The 23,624-nt window shown below is 52.1% G+C and overlaps 2 protein-coding genes across 14 annotated transcripts in view; one reads left to right on the plus strand and one right to left on the minus strand.

Annotated features, from left to right (window-relative positions):
- Nucleotides 1-20,197, plus strand: part of ACAD9 (acyl-CoA dehydrogenase family member 9) — a 63,988-nt gene extending 43,791 nt beyond the window's left edge. For 7 of the 9 annotated variants that reach the window (XM_029242618.1, XM_029242620.1, XM_029242624.1 and 4 more), the window contains 13 exons: nt 231-405; nt 948-1,021; nt 12,719-12,794; nt 14,214-14,284; nt 14,537-14,656; nt 15,240-15,368; nt 17,070-17,149; nt 17,744-17,870; nt 18,063-18,140; nt 18,638-18,766; nt 19,371-19,443; nt 19,535-19,656; nt 19,810-20,197. In XM_029242618.1, the coding sequence (XP_029098451.1) occupies nt 231-405; nt 948-1,021; nt 12,719-12,794; nt 14,214-14,284; nt 14,537-14,656; nt 15,240-15,368; nt 17,070-17,149; nt 17,744-17,870; nt 18,063-18,140; nt 18,638-18,766; nt 19,371-19,443; nt 19,535-19,656; nt 19,810-19,836 (1,281 nt within the window). In that variant the 3' untranslated portion in view covers nt 19,837-20,197. Of the gene's footprint in view, nt 1-230; nt 406-947; nt 1,022-12,718; nt 12,795-14,213; nt 14,285-14,536; nt 14,657-15,239; nt 15,369-17,069; nt 17,150-17,743; nt 17,871-18,062; nt 18,141-18,408; nt 18,767-19,370; nt 19,444-19,534; nt 19,657-19,809 lie in introns of all 9 variants that reach the window. The other 2 variants (XR_003796697.1, XM_029242619.1) reach the window with 2 other exon arrangements.
- The window catches only part of KIAA1257 (KIAA1257 ortholog), a 61,817-nt gene continuing 57,011 nt past the window's right edge, over nt 18,819-23,624 (minus strand). For 3 of the 5 annotated variants that reach the window (XM_029242614.1, XM_029242613.1, XM_029242617.1), the window contains 4 exons: nt 22,472-22,636; nt 21,809-22,009; nt 21,580-21,736; nt 18,819-19,034 (listed from right to left, as the gene is read on the minus strand). In XM_029242614.1, coding sequence (XP_029098447.1) covers nt 19,000-19,034; nt 21,580-21,736; nt 21,809-22,009; nt 22,472-22,636 — 558 coding nt within the window. In that variant the 3' untranslated portion in view covers nt 18,819-18,999. Of the gene's footprint in view, nt 19,035-20,373; nt 21,027-21,579; nt 21,737-21,808; nt 22,010-22,471; nt 22,637-23,624 lie in introns of those variants that run through there. The other 2 variants (XM_029242616.1, XM_029242615.1) reach the window with 2 other exon arrangements.

A 23,624-nucleotide genomic window follows, 5' to 3' on the forward strand; every position in this document is an offset into this window, starting at 1 on the left:
ACTCCTTTCTGCCTCCCTCCCACCCCCAGCTGTTTCATGCTGAGCCAGAGCTACTTGACACACGCACTGACACACATGCAGGGCCACCTGTGTCTGCTGGGGAAATCTATGCTCTGGGGATGCTGGGTTGAGCCCGTTCTGGCCTGAGCTGTGATGGGCAGCTGGTGCTGAGGGTGGCCAGTTTGTAGTAGTTTGGTTTTCTCTGGAGCCCTTTTGCTTTCTTTCCTCAGGTCTGGATCACCAATGGAGGACTAGCCAGTGTTTTTACTGTGTTTGCAAAGACAGAGGTTGTTGATTCTAATGGCTCAGTAAAGGACAAGGTCACAGCGTTCATAGTAGAGAGAGACTTTGGTGGAATCACCAGCGGGAAACCTGAGGATAAGTTAGGCATCCGAGGCTCCAACAGTGAGTGGCACGTGCATGCATGTGTGTGTATGAGAGAGAAAGAGACAAGGTGAGATTTTATCTTGATAAAAAGGTATCAAATATCAAGATAACATGAGACTTAAGTAGTTTTGTTTCCACCCGAGCATTTGGCAAAATCTCTCCACACATCGGGCAGTGATGACTTCAAGGTGAGGTCGTCACCACCTTGTGGCGCTCAGCCTTGGAGCGAGGTGGTGCTGGGGATCCTGGGTCAGTGTTGCAGTACAGCAGACCCCTATCTTTCCAGCCTGGGACTCCTCCTTCCTCCCTTCTCCCTCCTCCCCACCTAAGCCCAGTCGGCACTCAGTTCACTCGAGGCTGGTATCCTGTAAGTGGCTCTCGGCCCACCTGGAGCTGCCCTGTGGTCCTCACGAGGCTCAGCCTCTTGGGTCCCTTAGCTCGGACTGTGGAGGGTCTGAATGAATGAGCGAGTGAGTGAATGAACCGCGTCCCTCGAGTGGGGGTCAGGGGTAGAGCGCTTCGTCCCCCTCAGCTGAGGTCCTGGATGTCATGTGTTCCAGCCTGCGAGGTCCACTTTGAGAACACCAGGGTGCCCGTGGAAAACGTCCTCGGAGAAGTTGGAGGCGGCTTTAAGGTGCGTTGCCCTGCGTGTGCTGACCTTTGTTGCGGTCTCGTGTGCGTTGGCCCAGCTTCCCGTCACCTCCCGGCTGGCAGTGCACTGGGCTGGGCTGCCCGGGCGGCCATGCATGGCTCTCTGCATGGAGGTCAGCAGAGCGGAGAGAAGTCAGCCTTGGGAGGCAGGGGTGCAGCAGCGCTCAGTCTCACCCTCCCTCACGTAGGGGTAGAGTCCTCCCCCAGCCAGTGGAGAGAGCAGCCCAGTGGCCCTGCAAAGCTCAGGACGCACAGCCCTGGGTCCTCAGTGCTTACCCTGATTTTTTTTTCTTAGAGTAAGAATATATTTAATAACAGGTAATTCACATGACAAAATTTACCATTTTCAAATGAATGCTTTGTTGGTTTTTAGTATATTCACTGTGCTTGTGCAACCATCTCCATGGTCTAATTCTAGAACATTGCCATCACCCCAGCAAGACACCCCACACTTTCTCATGTCCCTCTCCCAGAGCTCGGCCGTCGCTGTTTCACTTTCTGCTTCTGTGGATCTGCCTGTTTTGTTTGTTTATAAATGTATTTTATTTTTGTTTTTGGCTGCATTGCGTCTTTGTTGCTGTGTGCGGGCTTTCTCTAGTTGCGGTGAGCCGGGGCTACTCTTCGTTGTGGTGCGAGGGCTTCTCATTGCGGTGGCTTCTCGTTGCGGAGCACAGGCTCTAGGCATGCGGGTTTCAGTAGTTGTGGCACGTGGGTTCAGTAGTTGTGGCTCGTGGGCTCTAGAGCACAGGTTCAGTAATTGTGGCGCATAGGCTTCGTTGCTCCACAGCATGTGGGATCTTCCCAGACCAAGGCTTGAACCTGTGTCCCCTGCATTGACAGGCGGATTTTTTTTTTCTTTCTTTTTTTGCGGTACGCGGGTCTCTCACTGTTGTGGGCTCTCCCGTTGCGGAGCACAGGCTCTGGACGCGCAGGCTCAGCGGCCGTGGCTCACGGGCCCAGCCACTCTGCGGCATGTGGGATCTTCCCAGACCGGGGCACGAACCCGTGTCCCCTGCATCGGCAGGCAGACTCTCAACCACTGCACCACCAGGGAAGCCCCATCTTCCTATTTTGAGTGTTTCATTTAGATGGAATCCATGTGTGGTCCTTCCTGTATGGCTTCTTTCACGCTGCATGATGTTTTCAAGGTTTATCCAAGTCTGGCAGCTGTCACTCCTTCTTATAGCTGAGTAACGTTCCATCGTGGGCATGGACCACGTTTTGTCCATCTGTCATCAGCTGATGGACTTTTGGGTTGTTTCAGTTTTTGGCCATTTGAATAATGCTGCTGTGAACCCTCATGTGCACGTTTTTGTGTGAACGCTGTTTTCCATTCTGTTGGGCGCACACCTGGAAGAAATGGAGGGTCAAAGGGTGACTCTATGTTTAGCTTTTTGAGGAACCGCCAAACTCTTTTCCACAACAGCTGCACTGTCTCACATTCGCAGCAGCAGTGCCTTAGGGTTCCAGTTGCTCCACATCCTTGCCAATATGTGTGATCGTCCATTTTTAAAATTACAGCCATCCTCGTGGGCGTGAAGTGTATCTCGCTGTGGTTTCATTTGCATTTCCCTGATGATTAGTCGTGTTGAGCATCTTTTTATGCGCTTATTGGCTCTTTATCCCCTTTGTTTATTTTATTTTATTGGGTTGGCCAAAAAGTTCGTTCGATGTTTTCCATAAGATGGCTCTAGTAGCATTTAGTTGTCTTTAATTTCATTCGAAACAATTTTGCTAGATCGTATTTTGACAGCTGTCATATCAGCATGCATTTAAAAAAAAAACATCAAAATTGGTGAATTTTTGTGTAGCCATTTTAATATTGAAGGTGGAAGGAAAAAAAGCAACATTTTGGGCATATTATGCTTCATTATTTCAGGAAAGGTAAAAACGCAACTGAAACGCAAAAAAATATTTGTGCAGTGTATGGAGAAGGTGCTGTGACCGATCGAACATGTCAAAAGTGTTTTGTGAAGTTTGTGCTGGAGATTTCTTGCTGGACGATGCTCCACGGTCGGGTAGACCAGTTGAAGTTGATACATATCAATCGAGACATTAATTGAGAACAATCAACGTTATACCATGAGAGAGCTAGCCGACATACTCAAAATATCCAGATCAAATGTTGAAAATCATTTGCACCAGCTTGGTTATCTTAATCACTTTGATGTTTGGGGTCCATGTAAGTTAAGTGAAAAAAACCTTCTTGACCATATTTCCACATGGATTCTCTACTGGAATGTAATGAAAACATTCCATTTTCAAAACAAATTGTGACCGGCAATGAAAAGTGGATACTGTACAATAATGTGGAATGGAAGAGATTGTGGGGCAAGCAAAATGGACCACCACCAACCACACCAAAGGCTGGTCTTCATCCAAAGAAGGTGATGTTGTATATATTGGTGGGATTGGAAGGGAGTCCTCTATTATGAGCTCCTTCCGGAAAACCAAACGATTAAATCCAACAAGTACTGTTCCCAGTGAGACCAACTGAAAGCAGCACTTGAAGAAAAGCATCCAGAATTAATCAACAGAAAATGTATAATCTTCCATCAGAATAACGGAAGACCGCATGTTTCTTTGATGACCGGGCAAAAACTGTTACAGCTTGGCTGGGAAGTTCTGATTCATCCACTGTATTCACCAGGCTTCAGATTTCCATTTATTTTGGTTTTTACAAAATTCTCTTAATGGGAAAAATTTCAATTCCCTGGAATACTGTAAAAGGTACCTGGAACAATTCTTTGCTCAAAAAGATAAAAAGTTTTGCGAAGATGGAATTATGAAGTTGCCTGAAAAATGGCAGAGGTAGTGGAACAAAACTGTGAATATGTTGTTCAATAAAGCTCTTGATGAAAATGAAAAAGGTGTCTTTTATTTTTACTTAAAAACTGAAGTCAGTTTTTGGCCAACCCAATATTTTATTGAAGTATAGTTAATTTACAGTGTTGTGCCATTGTCTGCTGTACAGCAAAGTAACTGTTATACACATACAGACCTTTTTTTTTTTAATACTCTTTTTCATTATGGTTTGTCACAGGATACTGAATATAGTTCCCTGTGCTATACAGTAAGACCTTGTTATTTATCCATTCTGTATATAATAGTTTACATTTGCTAGTCCCACACTCCCAATCCCCTTCTCCACCTCCCCTCTCCCCCTTGGCAGCCACAAGTCTGTTCTCTGTGTCTGTGAGTCTGTTTCCGTTTTGTAGATACGTTCATTTGTGCCATATTTTAGATTACACATATAAGTGATATCAGATGGTATTTGTCTTTCTCTTTCTGACTGACTTCAGATAATAAGTCTTTCTGACTTACTTTATGATAATCTCTAGTTGCACCCATGTTGCTGCAAATGGCATTATTTCATCCTTTTTTATAGCTGAGTAATATTCCATTGTATATATGTACCACATCTTCTTTATCCATTCATCTGTCAGTGGACATTAAGGTTGTTTCCATGGGCTGTTTATCTCCTTTGAAGAAATATTTTTCCAAATCTATGCCCGTCTTTAAATTGGGCTATTTGTCTTTATATTGCTGCTCTGCCCTAATTTACTGGGTGGCCTGGGTAAGTGTCTTCACAGTGGGAAGCTGCCCCCACCTTGGCTGTGGACAGGGATCAAAGCAGGACCTCCCTGGCCTCCTGAGCATTACAAGAATCACCCAAGGACCGTCAGCCAGGGCTCCAGCCACTGCTGCCCGGGAAGTGTGGAGCAGAGGGTACGGGAGGTGGAGGGCACACGATGGGCGTCTGTGTGCAGATGTCACACACAGATGAGGGAACACGTGAGCCCCCTGAAGCCCGTCCCTGGGGAGTTGCCATCCACTCTTCACACTTTTTTGTTTACCTATTTTATTATTATGTTTTTGAATTTTATTTTTTTATATACCAGGTTCTTATTAGTTACCCTTTTTAGTAGCATATATTAGGATATGTGTCAATCCCAATCTCCCAGTTCATCACACCACCACCTCCCACCCCCTGGCACTTTCCCTGGTGTCTATACGTTTGTTCTCTACATCTGTGTCTCAATTACTGTCCTGCAAACCAGTTCATCTGTACCGTTTTTCTAGGTTCCATATATATGTGTTAATACACGATATTTCTTTTTCTCTTTCTGACTTACTTCACTCTGTATGACAGTCTCTGGATCCGTCCGCATCTCTACAAATGACCCAGTTTCATTCCTTTTTATGGCTGAGTAATATTCCATTGTATATATGTACCATATCTACTTTATCCATTCGTCTTTTGACGGGCATTTAGGTTGCTTCCATGTCCTGGCTATTGTAAATAGTGCTGCAGTGAATATTGGGGTGCATGTGTCTTTTTGAATTATGGTTTTCTCTGGGTGTATGCCCAGTAGTGGGATTGCTGGGTCGTATGATAATTCTATATTTAGTTTTTTAAGGAACCTCCATACTGTTCTCCATAGTGGCTGTATCAATTTACATTCCCACCAACAGTGCAAGAGGGTTCCCTTTTCTCCACACTCTCGCCAGCATTTGTTGTTTGTAGATTTTCTGATGGTGCCCATTCTAACTAGTGTGAGGTGATACCTCATTGTAGTTTTGGTTTGCATTTCTCTAATAATTAGTGATGTTGAGCAGCTTTTCATATGTTTCTTGGCCATCTGTCTCTCTTCTTCGGAGAAATGTCTATTTAGGTCTTCTGCCCACTTTTGGATTGGGTTGTTTTTTTTAATATTGAGCTGAATGAGCTGTTTATATATTTTGGAGATTAATCCTTTGTCCGTTGATTCGTTTGCAAATATTTTCTCCCATTCTGAGGGTTGTCTTTTCGTCTTGTTTGTAGTTTGCTTTGCTTTGCAAAAGCTTTGAATTTTCATTAGGTCCCATTTGTTTGTTTTTGTTTTTATTTCCATTACTCTAGGAGGTGGATCAAAAAAGATATTGCTGTGATTTATGTCAGCGTGTTCTTCCTGTGTTTTCCTCTAAGAGTTTTATAGTGTCTGGTCTTACATTTAGGTCTCTAATCCATTTTGAGTTTATTTTTGTGTATGGTGTTAGGGAGTGTTCTAATTTCATTCTTCTACATGGAGCTGTCCAGTTTTCCCAGCACCACTTGTTGAAGAGACTGTCTTTTCTCCATTGTATATCCTTGCCTCCTTTGTCATAGATTAGTTGACCATAGGTGTGTGGGTTTATCTCTGGGCTTTCTATCCTGTTCCATTGATCTATATTTCTGTTTTTGTGCCAGTACCATACTGTCTTGATTACTGTTGCTTTGTAGTATAGTCTGAAGTCAGGGAGTCTCATTCTTCCAGCTCCATTTTTTTCCCTCAAGACTGCTTCAGCTATTCAGGGTCTTTTGTGTCTCCATACAAACTTTAAGATTTTTTTTTGTTCTAGTTCTGTAAAAAATGCCACTGGTAATTTGATAGGGATTGCATTGAATCTGTAGATTGCTTTAAGTAGTATAGTCATTTTCACAATATTGATTCTTCCAATCCAAGAACACTGTATATCTCTCTGTTTGTATCATCTTTAATTTCTTTCATCAGTGTCTTATAGTTTTCTGCATACAGGTCTTTTCTCTCTGTAGGTAGGTTTATTCCTAGGTATTTTATTCTTTTTGTTGCAATGGTAAATGGGAGTGTTCCTTAATTTCTCTTTCAGATTTTTCATCATTAGTGTATAGGAATGCAAGAGATTTCTGTGCATTAATTTTGTATCCTGCAACTTTACCAAATTCATTGATTAGCTCTAGTAGTTTTCTGGTGGCATCTTTAGGATTCTGTATGTATAGTATCATGTCATCTGCAAACAGTGACAGTTTTACTTCTTCCTTTCCAATTTGTATTCCTTTTATTTCTTTTTCTTCTCTGATTGCCATGGCTAGGACTTCCAAAGCTATGTTGAATAATAGTGGTGAGAGTGGACATCCTTGTCTTGTTCCTGATCTTAGAGGAAATGCTTTCAGTTTTTCACCGTGGAGAATGATGTTTGCTGTGGGTTTATTGTATACGGCCTTTATTATGTTGATGTAGGTTCCCTCTATGACCACTTTCTGGAGAGTTTTTATCATAAATGGGTGTCGGATTTTGTCAAAAGCTTTTTCTGCATCTATTGAGATGATCGTATGGTTTTTATTCTTCAGTTTGTTCATATGGTGTATCACATTGATTGATTTGCCTATATTGAAGAATCCTTGCATGCCTGGGATAAATCCCACTTTATCGTGGTGTATGATCCTTTTAATGTGTTGCTGGATTCTGTTTGCTAGTATTTTGTTGAGGATTTTTGCATCTGTATTCATCAGTGATACTGGACTGTTCTTTTCTTTTTTTGTAGTATCTTTGTCTGGTTTTGGTATCAGGGTGGCGTCATAGAATGAGTTTGGGAGTGTTCCTTCCCCTGAAAATTTCTGAAGAGTTTCAGAAGGTTGGGTGTTAGCTCTTGTCTAAATGTTTGATAGAATTCACCTCTGATGCCATCTGGTTCTGGATTTTTGTTTGTTGGAAGATTTTTAATCACAGTTTCAATTTCATTACTTGTGATTGGTCTGTTCATATTTCCTATTTCTTCCTGGTTCAGTCTTGGAAGGTTATACCTTTCTAAGAGTTAGTCCATTTCCTCCAGGTTGTCCATTTTATTGGCATAGAGTTGCTTGTAGTAGGCTCTTAGGATGCTTTGTATTTCTGCAGTGCCTGTTGAAACTTCTCCTTTTTCATTTCTCATTTTGATTTGAGTCCTCTCCCTCTTTTTCTTGATGAGTCTGGCTAAAGGTTTATCAGTTTTGTTTATCTTCTCAAAGAACGAGCTGTTACTTTTATTAATCTTTGCAATTGTTTTCTTTGTTTCTATTTCGTTTATTTCTGCTCTGAGCTTGATGATTTCTTTCCTTCTGCTAACTTTGGGTTTTGTTTGTTCTTCTTTCTCTATTTCCTTTAGGTGTAAGGTTAGATTGTTTATTTGAGATGTTTGTTGTTTCTTGAGGTAGGATTTTATTGCTATAAACTTCCCTCTTAGAACTGCTTTTGCTGCATCCCATAGGTTTTGGATTGTCGTGTTTTCATTGTCAGTTGTCTCTAGGTCTTTTTTTTTTTTTTTTTTTTTTTTTTTTTGTGGTACGCAGGCCTCTCACTGTTGTGGCCTCTCCCGCTGTGGAGCACAGGCTCCGGCCACACAGGCTCAGCGGCCATGGCTCACGGGCCCAACCGCTCCGCAGCAGGTGGGATCTTCCCGGACCGGGGCACAAACCCGCGTCCCCTGCATCGGCAGGTGGACTCTCAACCACTGCGCCACCAGGGAAGCCCTCTAGGTATTTTTGATTTCCTCTTTGATTTCTTCAGTGATCTCTTGGTTATTTAGTAACATATTGTTTAGCCTCCATGTGTTTGTGTGTTTTACGTTTTTCTTCGTGTAATTTATTTCTAATGTCATAGCGTTGAGAACAAGCATAGAGAACATGCTTGATATGATTTCAGTTTTCTTAAATTTACTGAGGCTTGATCTGTGACCCAAGATGTGATCGATCCTGGAGAATGTTCTGTGTGCACTGGAGAAGAAAGTGTAATCTGCCGTTTTTGAACGGAATGTCCTATAAATACCAGTTAAATCTCTGTGGTCTGTTGTGTCACTTAAAGCTTGTGTTTCCGTATTTTCTGTCTGGATGATCCGTCCACTGGTGTAAGTGAGGTGTTCAAGTCCCCCACTATGGTGTTACTGTCGATTTCCTCTTTTATAGTTGTTAGCAGTTGCCTTATGTATTGAGGTGCTCCTATGTTGGGTGCATATATATTTACAACTGTTGTATCTTCTTCTTGGATTGATCCCTTGATCATTATATAGTGTCCTTCCTTGTCTCTTCTAACATTCTTTATTCTAAAGTCTATTTTATCTGATACAAGTATTGCTACTCCAGCTTTCTTTTGATTTCCATTTGCGTGGAATATCCTTTTCCATCCCCTCACTTTCAGTCTGTATGTGTCCCTAGGTCTGAAGTGGGTCTCTTGTAGACAGCATCTATATGGGTCTTGTTTTTGTATCCATTCAGCGAGCCTGTGTCTTTTGGTTGGAGCGTTTAATCCGTTCACGTTTAAGGTAATTATTGATATGTATGTTCCCATTACCATTTTCTTAATTGTTATGGCTTTTTGGGGTTTTTTTTATCGCAGTGCGCGGGCCTCTCACTGTCGCAGCCTCTCCCGTTGTGGAGCGCAGGCTTCAGATGCACAGGCTCAGTAATTGTGGCTCCCGGGCCTAACCGCTCCGCGGCATGTGGGATCCTCCTGGACTGGGGCACGAACCCGTGTCCCCCACATTGGCAGGCGGATTCTTAACCACTGCGGCACCAGGGAAGCCCTGGGTTTGTTTTTGTAGGTCCTTTTCTTCTCTTGTGTTTCCCATTTAGAGAAGTTCCTTTAGCATTTGTTGTAGAGCTGGTTCGGTGGTGCTGAATTCTCTGAGCTTTGCTTGTCTGTAAAGCTTTAGATTTCTCCCTCGAATCTGAATGAGATCCTTGCTGGGTAGAGTAATCTTGTTGTAGGTTCTTCCCTTTCATCACTTTAAATATGTCATGCCCACTCCCTTCTGGCTTGTACAGTTTCTGCTGAGAAATCAGCTGTTAACCTTATGGGAGTTCCCTTGTATGTTATTTGTCATTTTTCCCTTGCTGCTTTCAGTAATCTTTCTTTGTCTTTAATTTTTGCCAATTTGATTACTGTGCGTCTCGGCATGTTTCTCCTTGGGTTTATCTTGTTTGCAACTCTCTGAGCTTCCTGGACTTGGGTGCCTATTTCCTGTCCCATGTTAGGGAAGTTTTCGACTATAATGTCTTCAGATATTTTCTCGGGTCCTTTCTCTCTCTCTTCTTCTTCTGGGACCCCTAGAATGTGAATGTTGTTGCGTTTAATGTTGTCCCAGAGGTCTCTTAGGCTGTCTTCATTTCTTTTCATCCTTTTTTCTTTATTCTGTTCCTCAGCAATCAGTTCCACCATTCTGTCTTCCAGGTCGCTTATCCGTTCTTCTGCCTCACTTATTCTGCTATTGATTCCTTCTAGTATAGTTTTCATTTCAGTTTTTGTATTGTTCATCTCTGTTTGTTTGTTCTGTAATGCTTCTAGGTCTTTGTTCAACACTTCTTGCATCTTCCCGATCTCTGCCTCCATTCTTTTTCCGAGGTCCTGGATCATCTTCACTATCATGATTCTGAATTCTTTTTCTGGAAGGTTGCCTATCTCCACTTCATTTAGTTGTTTTTCTGGGGTTTTATCTTGTTCCTTCATCTGGTACATAGCCCGCTGCCTTTTCATCTTGTCTGTCTTTCTGTGAATGTGGTTTTTGTTCCACAGGCTACAGGATTGCAGTTCTTCTTGCTTCTGCTGTCTCCACTGTTCACACTTTTGATGCTTGTCTTTCTAGATCTTTTTAAATAGTTTACATCACTGAAATATTTCTGCATGTGTGTGTGTGTGTGTAAGAGGTGATAGCTGGTATTTTTCACTTATCAACAAGCCCCCATAGTCTTTTCATGCTAGGGAATTTGATTTGCTGAGGTTCAGAACCACACAGCATTTCCTCATGTGGTGACGCCACGTTCACTGTCCCTGGGTCTCCAGGATCGAGCATTTAGCGCAGTTTCCCTTCTTCCCCACTCGGGACTGCACTGCATGGCATGTATCCTTATACATAACTTGCACACTTCTCTCATCACCTCCTGAGTTTAAATACCAGTCAAGTTTCTGGGTCAGAGGACGTGGTCATTTTTAAGTTCTTGGTCCATGTTGCCATGTTGCCTGCTGGACGGTTGGACTGTGTGTAAGGTCTTTTCCCAGTCCTTTCCAACTCTGCATTAAAAATTTTTTTCCATTGTGTTATGTGAGAAGTGATGGTTTTAGTATACAAAAGAAAAACAGATTTCTAAAGCCCTATCTTGTGATGAGTGGGATTGCCTGCCAGTCAGCCTCAGCACTGAAAAGCGCGACACGCTAGGGTGATCCCAGCGATGGCGGGTAGGATGACCACAGGCCCGGGGAATGCCGATGCCACGTGCGGTCAAGTAGGAGGTTCATCGGGGCGCAGAGGCGGTCAGCGACGGGGGCTGCGGGGACTGCCGTGTCTCGTACCTGGAGTGTAGTTGTGGGAGGGGACTGCTCTGCGGTAGGAAGGTGACCACACAGCAGGATCAGGCCTGGGTGGGAGGGAGCGCCTAGGCTCACGAGCCCTTTCAGGTAAGGCTGAGCCGGCCAGGCCTTCCATCCTCCTGGGGACTGGGGCCTGGTGTCCAGTCCTCTCCTCCTCTTGTTCTTGTTGTAAGTGAAGCTGAGAATCAACCACGAAGGGGCTGTGACGTTAAGTTTGTTCATGCAACTGTGAGGTGGCCTTTAAGAACCAGTCTGGGAGAAGGAACCAAGGGTGGGGGTTCAGTTCCTGCTTGCAGTCCTGGCAGGTCAAGCAGGACCGGTGTCCCCCCTCCTCGTCCCCCCTCCATGTCCTGAGACACAGGGAGTCTGACATTACAGGTCACAGGCCCGAGTGGAGGCACAACAGGTCACACTGCACTGTGACCTCGCCGAGCCCCAGCTTCTGGCCGTGCCCACCGAGTTGCCCACCCGCCTCGGACTCGCCTGTCAGGACCAGTGCTGCCTGTCCAGTGGCTGGAGCAGGTGTTTCCAGTCTCCCCAGCCCCACAGGATCTGTTTTGAGAGTCCCCATTCAGGTTATTTGGCAAGTAGTCATAAATTCAAATTCAGAGGCACATTTGGTTAATCCCAGTCACGCAGGCGAGCAGTCGGTACAAGCAGTGCCACGTGTGAAGCTGAGTCCCAGGCTGCTTGCTGCCCCCAGACCCCAGCCCTGCCTTGAGGCCTCCTCCTCGGGCCTCACAGGCTTGAGCAGAGGTGGGCAGGTGACAGCGTCCTCTAGGAGCCTGGTGCTGGTGGCCACACGTCCACCGTGTGCCTGGGATGCCCCTCCTCGCCTGCTGCCTGAGTGGCTATGGTCTCTAGGTCCCTTTAGGTCTGTAAGGGGGTGCCTCCCCAAACCCGGGTAGTCTGGTACTTGGGAAGCAGTGTGTGTGCTTGCCATTGGCTTTAGGGAGAAAGTTGGGTTTGGAAGAGAGGCGTGAGGCTGACAAAACTCCTTAGCTAGGGTCATTACTGTAGGCACTGTGGGGGGAGGAGCGCGTCACGTTTGTGAAAGGGACTGGCTCAGTGCAGGGTGCACGGGCCTGCATGTCAGGCAGCTGCGTGCTCTGTGACTGGCTTACCACTTGGAACCTCTGGCTCTTCATCTGTGAAAGGAGGACCCTGATGCTGAAGCGTTGCTGGGAAAGTGAGGAGTTGGCAGTGGGTACCCAGCCAGTCTTAGTTTCTGCTCTCTTCCCCTGAGGCTGAGGGAAGTGGCCACTTACTTTGGAATAAGTGTGTCCCATTTCTTTGTTTGGGGGGGGGGGCGGTGTGTGCCTTCAGGGATGTTTGTGAGAGCATCTCAGTGACAGATTGCCTGGTTCTGAGGCATTGGGACTGTGTTCCCTCCCGGCCCAGGGAGGGTTGGCAGGGTGACTAACTCCATCTGGATGCTGCCTGTTGTCTTCAAGAAAGCTTTTGGTAAAACCAGATGAGCACTGTTGCGGTCTGTCCCCTTCAGCCCTCTAGGCCCTCAGCTTTCCCAGCTGGACCCGCGCTGAGCCCTCCTCTCTCTGCAGGTGGCCATGAACATCCTCAACAGCGGGCGGTTCAGCATGGGCAGTGCCGTGGCTGGGATGCTCAAGAAACTGATCGGTACGTAAGTCAGGGACAGCAGCCCTTTGCGGCAGCTTGCCCCTGGTGCCCCTGCCTGCTTGGCCCAGGGGCTCTGCCACGTCCCTGGGCGGGCGGGCCAGCGCTGAGCCAGGCCGCTGACAGCCAGTCCTGTCCAAATCTAGGATCAGGGCTTCGATTTAGACTGAAGGGTGCACTGAGGCTGCCCCTGAAGGGCTAGTGTTGAGGTTTCAACACGCACAGGATGGGGGAGGCGGGGGGCCTTCTGGTGGAGGTAGAGAGGGGTGGCTGCTCTGCCCGCTGAGTGAACACCTGAATGTGAGCTGGACACCGAAAAGCCTGAGCGCTCGTTCTCTGTGGATGACTCTGCACAGTGGGTGAGCCGCGGGGTCAGGTTGGGGACCTTGGTCCCTCAGCCTTTGGATTGTCCCTTTCCTCTTTTATGGTCACTGAACCCTAGACTTCCCTTTGCCAGTGAAGTTAAAACAGCCTGATAGGGGTTTTGGAGGACACGGAACGTCACTGCCATCTTTGCTTTGTGTGAGGGACCACAGGGACACGCAGGGCCCTGGCTGTGGTGCGGGCGTACCCGGGGCCAGCTCCCCACTGGGTGCTCCGGAAGCTGCTCAGAGTTCAGGGCAGAGTTCGTTTATAGACAAAGGGACGGACGCTCAGAGCGGGGGAGTGATTTGCCCGAGATCACACTCCCCGATCAGACTGTGAGCTCAGGGCTTGTCTCCCTCTGCAAAGCTTCCCCCAAGGCCCTGAGCCCATCTGGACTGTGCTTCCTTGTCTGGAAAACTCCTCAATGCAAGGGCTTCGCTCTCGTGGTCAGTCTGTCCCCAAAAGGATGTAGAGCCCCTGAGATCGCAAGGCCCAGAAATGGGGCAATGTGGGAGCCTGTCCACCCTGCGTGTCTACCCTGCGAGCCCGCTGTGAGAGTGGGTTACGCGTGAATGTCCGTGGGGAGTGTTGGGAGAGCGCTGGCTGCAGGGAGGGGGTCCGCTGTGGGCACAGGGCTGGCGCGGAAGCCATGGGCCACCCTCCTGCTGCCAGATGGACACATGCGCCGGGTGTGAGCCTGCTTCTCTGTGCAGGGCGTCCCGTGGCCTTTGCTGTGTCTCTGAGGTCAATAGTGTTGATGAGGGCAGGGAGACCACGTGGCCCAGGCTTGGCTGCTAAGAGCGAGAGTTGGGTCCAGACGTGTCTGACTGGCTCCTGATCCTGCTCTGTCCCCCACCCTGGGTGCCACTCAGAGGGGACAGTCACTCCAGAATCCGGAGATGTTGGAAGGCAGGGCTCTCATTTTCAGGGCGTCGGTCTCAGCAGACCCGCTTCTCGTAGATGCTGCCTGAGAGTTTGAAGGGTGGTGACGATAGACTGAGGACACGTTTTAAGACAGCCGGAAAATTGTTCTTTGATAACTCTGCTCCTCTTCAGAAATGACCGCCGAGTACGCCTGCACAAGGAAACAGTTCAACAGGAACCTCAGCGAGTTTGGCTTGATTCAGGTATGGAGGGTCAAGCACGGCACGGGCTGACTCTACCTCGTGGGCATTGAAAGTGTGCTTGGGGGTCTGGACTGCCGACTCCTAGGCGGTGATTTGGGGAGAAGATGAGCACGTGGCCCCTTTTACGGGTGCCGGGCCTTGGTGCTCTTGGGCACTGGGCCTGGTCTGAATTACCTTCTCTGCCGCTCGGCAGGTTTGGGTCTCAGTGTAGGCAGATTCTTTCTTGATTGTGTATTTTTCTGAACGCTCCAGGAGAAGTTTGCCCTGATGGCTCAGAAGGCTTACGTGATGGAAAGTATGGCCTACCTCACCGCGGGGATGCTGGACCAGCCGGGCTTCCCTGACTGCTCCATCGAGGCCGCCATGGTGAAGGTAACCCCATGCACAGCGTGCCTGCCGTCTTCCTCCTTAGTTTGTCGCTGCTTAGGTATTTGCGAGGTGCCCACCGTGCCAGGCACCCCCGGGATGCAGCCGGGGAGAGCAGAGTAGCGTAGGAGCGGCGGCAGAGGGCAGCGTCCAGCTTACGAGAGGCCAGTGTCTCCCAGCAAGCTGCTGGTGATGACAGCAAAAGAAGAGGATGCACACTGTGTATCGCAACTTCCTGCCTTCCCAACAAAGCAGCTGGGCTTCCTTGGGAAGGACTGTGCTGTCCTGAGTCTGTGGTCTTCCTGCATTTTGGTATCAAAACTTCCTTTCATGAACTAGCTGGTTGAGGTAAATAGCACAGAGTTCCCTGTGCTTCTGTCTTGTTTTGGGGAGGGGGGTCAGTTTTTGGCCACCAGTGAGACGTGACAGTCAGGGCTCCTACCTGGGTCGTCTCATCCCAAAGCCCAGTCCTCCGCGTGCAGCCTCCCACCCCGTCCGCAGCCACCTGGCCCCGAGGCAGAGGGTCCTCCTCCTGAAGGGGCTTTGGGGCTGACGGCCCCGTGCTGACCTCGCCCCGGGTCCACGGCAGGTGTTCAGCTCCGAGGCCGCCTGGCAGTGTGTGAGCGAGGCGCTCCAGGTCCTCGGGGGCTCAGGCTACATGAGGGACTACCCGTACGAGCGCATCCTGCGCGACAGCCGCATCCTGCTCATCTTCGAGGTGAGTGCGCCGCCCGCCGGGCTCTCGGCCCCGCCCCGCTCTGCTGTGGACCCCAGAGCCTTGTGGTCCTGGCGCCAGGCCGCAGAGCCCGGGCCGGCTGGCGCGTCCTCTCGCTCGACTGCCCGCAGGTCTCCGCCTGGGAGGCCGGGGTGCAGCCTCCAGTGCCCATTCCAGGTGATGAGGCAGCTGGCAGGGTCACCCCAAGGGCGCTCCCTGGCGACTCTGATGTTGGGAGTTCACAGGCTGGGAGCAGGGAGGAAAGGGCATTGGGACCCCAGAGTCGCCTTTGGGGCGCTACTGGTCTGGTCGCGCAGCCTGGCTGAGAGAGGACGACTCCAGAACACCAGTGTGGTGAGGGGCTGGGGTCTCAGGAAGCAGCGCACTTGGCCTTGGGGGCAGAGAGGGCAGGGGAGTGGAGTGTGCCAGGTCCTGACAGGACCTTACCTGCTGGCACCAGGTAAACGGAGGGAGCAGCGGCTGGTCTTGCTCGGCGGGGCTGGGGTATTGGTGGGGCAGGGTGGGCAGGGCAGAGGGGCTGGGCGGGAAGGCCAGAGAGTAGCCAGCCATGGAAGCCTATTTGGATCGTACTGTGAGGGCCGGGAAGCAGTAACAAAGTTTGGAGCAGGGAATGGCTTGCTTGCGTTTGCGACCCTGGAAATGCCCCAAGCCTGCCCAGGGCGTAGGTGGCAGCGGTGCGGCCAGCGGCTGTGGAGGGAGGCCGGCCAGGATTTCAGGCTGGACACAGGTGTGCGGAGACAGACCCTGGGACCAGTGCGAGGCTGGGCGCCTGGGGGGCTCCCCCTCCAGGGGAAAGACCGCATTGGCTGCTGGTGTCCCCTGTGTCCTCTCCCTTAGTGGACAGGGCGCGGCCAGCCCAAGGCCCCAGGGACAGGTCCCCCCTCGCGACCCTGCTGCCCCAGGCCTGCCTCTCCCAAGGCCCCTCCCCTTGGCCCGGGCGAGTGCGGTCCTCCGTGGCTGGTGGGGTGGTCAGCACAGGTTCAGGGGCTCTGAGGGGTGCAGGGCCCTCAGCGTGAAGCCAAGACCACCCGGGACGGGCCTGGGTCAGCCTGGAGTTCTCCCTGCTGCCACTTCCGCTCCCATGGAGTCTCCGTCCGTGGCGCGGCCTGGCGGTGTGCCCCAGTCCAGCCCCTGCCTCTCTGACTCTCAGCACCGCTGTGCACGACGGGCACAAGCCCCCTGGTCTGTGTCCCCGAGGTCACGTGGCTCACGGTTGGGAGGGGGTGCCCGGGGGTGGCAGCAGGGAAGAGGTAGCCCCCGGGGTGTTGGCACCTGGCACTGCGGTGCGGCCAGCTGCTTCCCGAGGAGCCGGGCCTGGACTGAGCTAGCAGTGGGCCCACTAAGGACTTGTGTCCTGGGTACTAGTACCCTTCACTTCTTTTAAGGGGGCTGTTTCTCTGCTTAAAAGAAGTAAAATCGGAAGCTTGGAAAAAGGAATGACTCATGCACAGTTGGTCATGGGATGGGGTAGGTCCCAGAGGGAGGCCACCGCCACCTGGTCAGCCCCAACTTGTCCCGTGGAAGCAGTAGCCCACGTGTTGCCCTGGCCCCCGGTCACAACCCTGCTCGCAGCTGCTTCTGAAGAGTGAGCGGGATGCAGCAGGGCCTAGCCAGTCACACACGCGGCACTGCTAGGGCTGCCCTGACGTGGGCAGCCTTTGACCTGGATAATGTTGGCCACAGGGAACCAACGAGATTCTCCGGATGTACATCGCCCTGACAGGCTTGCAGCATGCCGGCCGCATCCTGACTGCAAGGGTCAAGTAGGTACCGCGTCCACCGTCTGCCCCTCGGGTCCACCCTGCCCAGCAGAGGCCTGTTCCGGGGCAGACAGAGAAGGGCGCTGCCTCATCCGTAGACCAGGCGTGCAGCCTGGCAGGGCTCAGTTGACTCACAGGCTGGCTGGAGGGAGGGGACAGGGAGGGGCCAGCTGCCTGGGAAGCCGCCAGGGCCCTGCCCTCCTCCCCTGCAGCTCCCGTCTAGAACCGGGGCAAGGAGAGGTGCCAGCTCCAAGGCCAACACAAGACTAGTTTCCTCTCCTGACCCCCATCCTGGGGCCAGAGCAGTGAGTAGTCCCTGCCGGCGCCCAGGCATGGCTGGCCCAGAGGATTTTTCAGGCTACTCGGGGAGAGAATGACCTGGAAGCAGGTGTGACCCGGGTGTCCCCTCGGGCTGTAGAGGAGACGGCTGCTCCCTGACGAACTGTCAAAGGTCCTGGGTTGGTCCCTCTGGCTTTGCATAGTCAGGGAGCTTTTGCCCGGGTTCCCTAGAGCTGCTGGCATGGAGGCGGGGCCGTGTTGCTGGGCAGCAGGAGCCGGCTGCAGGGCCTCAGCTTACAGAGCCTGGGTTCTCTGCAGGCAGCTTAAACAGGGCAATGTGACCACCATCATGGAGACTGTCAGCCAGAGGGTTCGGGACTCCCTGGGCCGAACTGTGGACCTTGGGCTGACAGGGAAGCTCGGAGCCGTGCACCCCAGCATGGAGGTGAGTGGGTCCAGCCAGGGGTATCCCCTTCCCAGAGGGGGCGTGGCGGGGGCACCGGGGAGGACCAGGCAGTCCGAGGGTCACCAGATGCCTTCTCCACCCTGTCACGGTGGAGAACAGCCAAGCCTGGCAGCAGGGCCTGGGCACCACGGGAGGGCGGTGCTGAGCAGAATCCTCCCCCCGGCCCCCCAGGACAGTGCCCACAAGCTCGAGCAGAATGTGCACGACTTCAGCCGCACCGTGGAGACCCTGCTGCTTCGCTTTGGCAAGGTACCTGGGGGCAGCGAAGCGGGCCAGCATCTGTGAGATGACATTTTGCCAAGCGTGGGGACCAGGCCTAGAAATCTTGGTCACCTTGGAGGGCTGGGGAAGCAGGGCTGGCTGTGGCCCTGGGGACCACTCAGCTAGCTGGGGAGCGTGGGGGGAGCCCCTGCTGGGTGGGCACCTTCTAGGTGACCAGAGGCTCCCTGGAGCCGGGAGGGGCAGCCCCACCTGGACCTTACTCTTAGGACCTGATCTGTGTCTCTTGCATCCAAAGGTGATAATAAGTGCCGGCCGGTGGTCTGAGCCAGGCTTCTGGGACATGATCTTGTCTTGACTCCTGCCCAGATCTGGACAGAGCTAAGGGAAAACCCGAAGGGAAGGCAGTGTTAGCCCTGCTCCCCCAGGGTGTAGAGAGAGGCTCAGAGATGAGCAAAGGTGGGCCTGGGAGAGTGTGTTGGAGTCATGTCCAGGTGGCCAGTCTCCACCCTGCCCTCTGTTCCCAGACCATCGTGGAGGAGCAGTTGGTCTTGAAGCGAGTGGCCAACATCCTCATCAACCTGTACGGGATGACGGCCGTGCTGTCGCGGGCCAGCCGCTCTATCCGCGTGGGGCTCCAGAACCACGACCATGAGGTGGGCCTGCCCCTCCCGCCCGCACAGGCAGCCTCCCTGCAGGGGTCCTCCTGCTGCACTTTAATGAGGCTGGGTAGTGGGGAAGGGAGGGGCTGGGCGCGTCCAGGGCTGTGTCCCGGGGGTCAGGGTGAGCACGGGGTCCACGCCAGCTGACCCAGAAATGGGTGGGGTTGCCAAGTTGTGTCCGTGGCCATAGCTGGTGCCCTCAGCTCCCAGGGGCGGGTCTGTGCTGTTCAGGACACAGGGCCACTGCCCTTCACCTTCCTGCCTGCGGGCGGGGAGGGGAGTGAGTGTCGAATCCGAAACACAGCGCCCTCCCCCCACGTGCCAGCAGGGTGGGTGCCGTCTGAGCACCTGCTGTGCGCACGCCCTCAGTCTTGACGTGCACCGTGGCTGCAGGGATTGAGTCACTTACCCTGGGGACAGGGCTGGTTTGGCTCACGGCTGCCATGGCTTCTGAGCCAGGCCACCTGACCCTGGTCAAGCTGCCCACTTTGGCTGACAGACTGAGTTCTTTGAAGCTCAGAGGTCAGGCTCCAGGCAGGGCGGCCCTAAGGCCCAGCGATCCCAGGGTCCTCAGCAGTCATCCTCTCGGTTCTGGCAGGTTCTGTTGGCCAACATCTTCTGCACGGAAGCTTACTACCAGAATCTCTTCGCTCTGTCTCAACTGGACAAGTGTAAGTGGACGGCTCAGGTTGGGGGAGAGTGGGGGGTGGGGGTGGGACCTGATGCCAGGTGAGAGCCTCTTGGGGGGACCCCTGTACCCAGCTGACCAGCGGAGGCAGGAGCGCAGGACTCCACGCAGCTCTGAGCACTGGCACCCCACACCCACCGTGCTGACGTGGCTGTCACCGCCTGCAGTGGGGATGACGAAATGGCTTCTCCAGCAGGTGGGGTCGCCAGGGGGCAGCCCAGAATCACTTCCTGGGGACGGGCTGCCACCTTCAGGGCTCCTTCACACCAGAGGGCTGACTTCGTGGTAACAGGGATTGCTGGAACATTTTTTTTCCAAAGATCACCTACTCTTCCTCTTTCCCTCCCAGATTCTCCGGAAAATCTCGATGAACTGATCAAGAAAGTGTCCCAGCAGGTCCTAGAGAAGCGAGCCTACGTCTGTGCCCACCCTCTGGACCGGACAGCCTGAAACAGGGGGACAGCATCCCTGCTGCTGTCTGCCTGACACACGCCTTCCAGAAGGTAGAGAACTTGCTTTATTTGAAGCTGACCAAGTTCTCTGACGGGCTTTCTCCAGGCCCCCGTGGGCACTGTTGCCTGACACGATCCCGGGCTGTGAGCCGACACGGGGAGAGCGCGGAGCTGCTGAGACTCGCCTGACCGGGAGGCTTCGGGGTGGAAGCTGGCCTGGGGTGGTAGGGCCGGGTCGCCATTTCTGCCAGACCACACGTCCTCCAAGAAACAGCTCGAAAACCGCGCATGTGTCATTCTTTAAGCTAGGAGCCAAAGGAAGAGGACAGTTTGCGTTTCCCCTTCTAGTGTTTGTTTGCTGCACTGGTCACCTGTTTCCTCAGAGCCAGCCTCACAACCTCTTGACCCCGCGCTCCCCCCTGTGGTGGTGGCTTCCAGAGCCCTTTGTCCTCATGTGTGAGAAGAGGGCTCCAGGAGCAGAGGGGCAGGTGCCCGGGCCACGGCGCCGTGCGGGTTTGGTCCTGCGCAGGTGATGTTGCTGCTGCCTGACGGCAGGTGCTGCTCCTAGCTGGTGCTTCTCTGCCACTTGACAAGGACGAGCAGCATCTTCTGGCGGCACAGACGGGCCTCTACACACCTGCCCTGGTGTGCTCACCTGGCAGGCTTCCCGCTCGGGCGGTTCCCAGTGCTTTGCCCATCACAGGCGTTGCCTTGAGGTGGCCAGGCTTTGGTTCTGGGAGGAGGAGCCGTCATCCACCTGCGGGGATAGGCCTGCTGCCGGCGTTGTGACAGCTCATCTTCCCGATGACACTGCAGCTTCTTTGCTGGCGTAGGTGGAGAGGTCATGGCTTCTCACCTGGTGCCAGTCTGCGGGGAGCTGTTCTCACCCATGTGACTTCAGGTGTGCACCCTGGGGCTGGGAAGGGCCGGAGCAGCGAGCCTGCTGTCCCTGCACTGGACCACAGCAGTGACCCTGAGCCTGGGACCCTGCCTGCGGCCCCAGAGCCTGGGGCCTCTACTGAAGGGAGGTGGCACAGTCCAGAGGAGGGGAGTAGACCAGTTTCAGCAGCTTGTCAGCACGTCCTCCGGTTTCACGGAGCTGTTACCAGCAGCCCTTAGGAGTCAGGGAAGGAAAGCACTCCACCGTTTATCCAGTCTAGCTTTCTGGGCAAGGGGTCTCTTTCTGGGCAAGGGGTCTGTGGCCAGATCAACTCGCTGCTCTTTCTCCCTGAAGATTCTGGTTCTGTTAATTCACAGGTTTGGTTCTCTACCTATAAATGATTTCTGGTCCCTCTTCACAAACGGGGGATGAAGGGGACTTAGAGGGTTGGTGTGGCCAGGCCCCCGCCCGCCCCCACGGGTGACAACCGGCTGTGTCTGGGAGCCGGAAGGGCCCAGCAGCGCCCAGAGTCTGCCGAGGCTGGTCATGGGTAACACAGTGTGAAGCCTGAAAGCCCTTAGCCCTACCTTCGAACGCCTCCCTTTCATAGAAACCAAGCCCAGAGCGGTGGCGGGACCTGCCACCCCGTCACACAGCAAGTGAATCCAGCTGGAACCAGCAGTTCCGGCCAGCCTGCGCTCTGAAGCCAGCCCCCCGCCGAATCCTGATTTCCCAGCCCAGGAGTGTGGCTGCTAAAACAGAACAGCTGCCGCCCACAGTTAGTTACCTGTCCTGGGCTTTGGCGCGGGAGGGGCCGGCAGCTCCAAGAACGGCGGTGGCTGTGTGTACACATCCAAGTCCTGGGGGCGCCGGTCCCAGCCCCAGCTCTCTCGGTGCAGCACCGGCTCCAGTATGTTAGCAAACAGTGCTTTCTCCCTCCACTCCTACATTGGGGGGCAGCAGGTCAGGGGGAGGCCCCTGCGGACGCCCACCGGAGACCCACTCCCGCCACCCACCTCTGTGACGGCGCCGAGGGGTGGCAGCCCCAGGTGATGTGTCCTCCCCGTGCTGTGAAGACCGGTCACTTGGAACCCGTTGGGTGTGAGCCAGGCGTCACGGGACTTCCTCTTGGCTTTTCTCTTCTCCTCATCTGAATCCTGAGGCTCCACTGTGGCTGACAGGTAGCTCTGGGAGTACGTGAGTCTCTTCCTCGGCTCCTGGAAATGCGAGCAGACGTGGATAGATGGGCTGACAGCGGACCTCGGTGGGGCTGACCGGCTGCCAGTCTTGGGGGCAGGATGCTGGCTCCTGGCGGTGCGGGGTGCATGCTGGTTACCAGAGCCAGGCAGCAGCCCAGTGAGGGCCACGTCCCCGTCCCCTTTGACAGAGCCCTTTCCTGAAGTGGTCAGGGCTGGAAGGAAGCCTTAGCCCAGGCTTTCCCCGCTGGGGTTAGGCTGCCTTTCCTAGGCAGCAATGAAGGGTTACCAAGAGCCCAGAACCTGCGGCCGTTCACAGCCATGCACACCTGGACAGGCGCTGGGAGCCTCTGGGCTCAACTTGGCATGTACAGGGTTCACGCCTCTCTGTGCCAGCGCTACTCCCCACTCCGGACACCCCCCACTGCCCTGCCTGGAGTGGAGGTGCGTGGCTGGAGCTCCCCACCCTGGGCCTTAACTCACCTTGGCCATCTCTCGACACAGCTCCTCCTTTGCAAGCTCTGTAGAGTTCAGGGTCTGGATACTATAGTTATAGACAGCATCCTTGGCCGGGGCTGAGATCTTGGTCACCTTCACAACAGACTTGGGAGACTTCCTGCTGACCTCGTAGGCCCCTGAGATGTGTTTCTGGAGAAAGAGACACCAGTCATTCCTCACAAGTGACCTGCTCGCCAGCGACTGTCAGTGTGGATCCAGCCAGCTGATCTCTGGGACACGGCTGCACTGCACGTATCTGTCCTGAGAGCATAAACAGACCCCTGGCAAAAGGGCCATCGAGACAAGCCCTCACTGTTGACATTGAAATTCGAGGACCGAAAAAGTTGAACCCTCCTGTATTTTCGTGGGAATGTACATTGGTAAAAGCCACCATAAAGGACAGTATCAAAGTTCCTAACAAAAGTAAAAGGAGCCCAGCCCCAGGAGCACTCCTGGGCATGTATCTGGAGAAACCCATAATTGGAAATGAACCAGGCGCCCCACGGTTATAGTTCCAACAGCCAGGACACAGAAACAACCAAAATGTCCACCGACAGATGACTGGATACAGACAATATGGTACATATATACAATGGACTATATTACTCAGCCATAAACAACAATGAAATAATGCTATTGGCAGCACCATGCATGGACCTGGGATACTCATACAGTAAGTGAAGTGAGTCACACGGAGGAAGACGAATAGCATATGGTATCACTTATCCCTAGGACTGAACAATAGATACACATGAACACAGCATGAACACTGTGTAACACACAGTGTCACAAAACAGCAACACACTTACTTGGAAAACGAACGTAGGGCTCACAAAAAAAAAGTACAGGCAAAGGATAAATTAGGAGGTCGACCTTCATATACACACAAGTATGTATATATATGTGTGTATATATATGTGCATCTGTCTATGTGTGTATATATGTATATACATTTGATGGAGAATCAACATGGACCTCCTGTAAAGCAAAGGGAACTCTGTTCAACATTCTGCAATAACCTATATGTGAAAAGAATTCGAAATAGAATAGATACATGAATATCAATAAGTGAATCAGGTTAATGTACACCGACACCAAACACCACACTGTAAATTACCCCTACTGCAACATACCATAA

The sequence above is a fragment of the Monodon monoceros genome, unplaced genomic scaffold (assembly GCF_005190385.1).
Source record: "Monodon monoceros isolate NGI ecotype Baffin Bay Population unplaced genomic scaffold, NGI_Narwhal_1 Super_Scaffold_3, whole genome shotgun sequence".
NCBI classification, from domain to species: Eukaryota; Metazoa; Chordata; class Mammalia; order Artiodactyla; family Monodontidae; genus Monodon; species Monodon monoceros.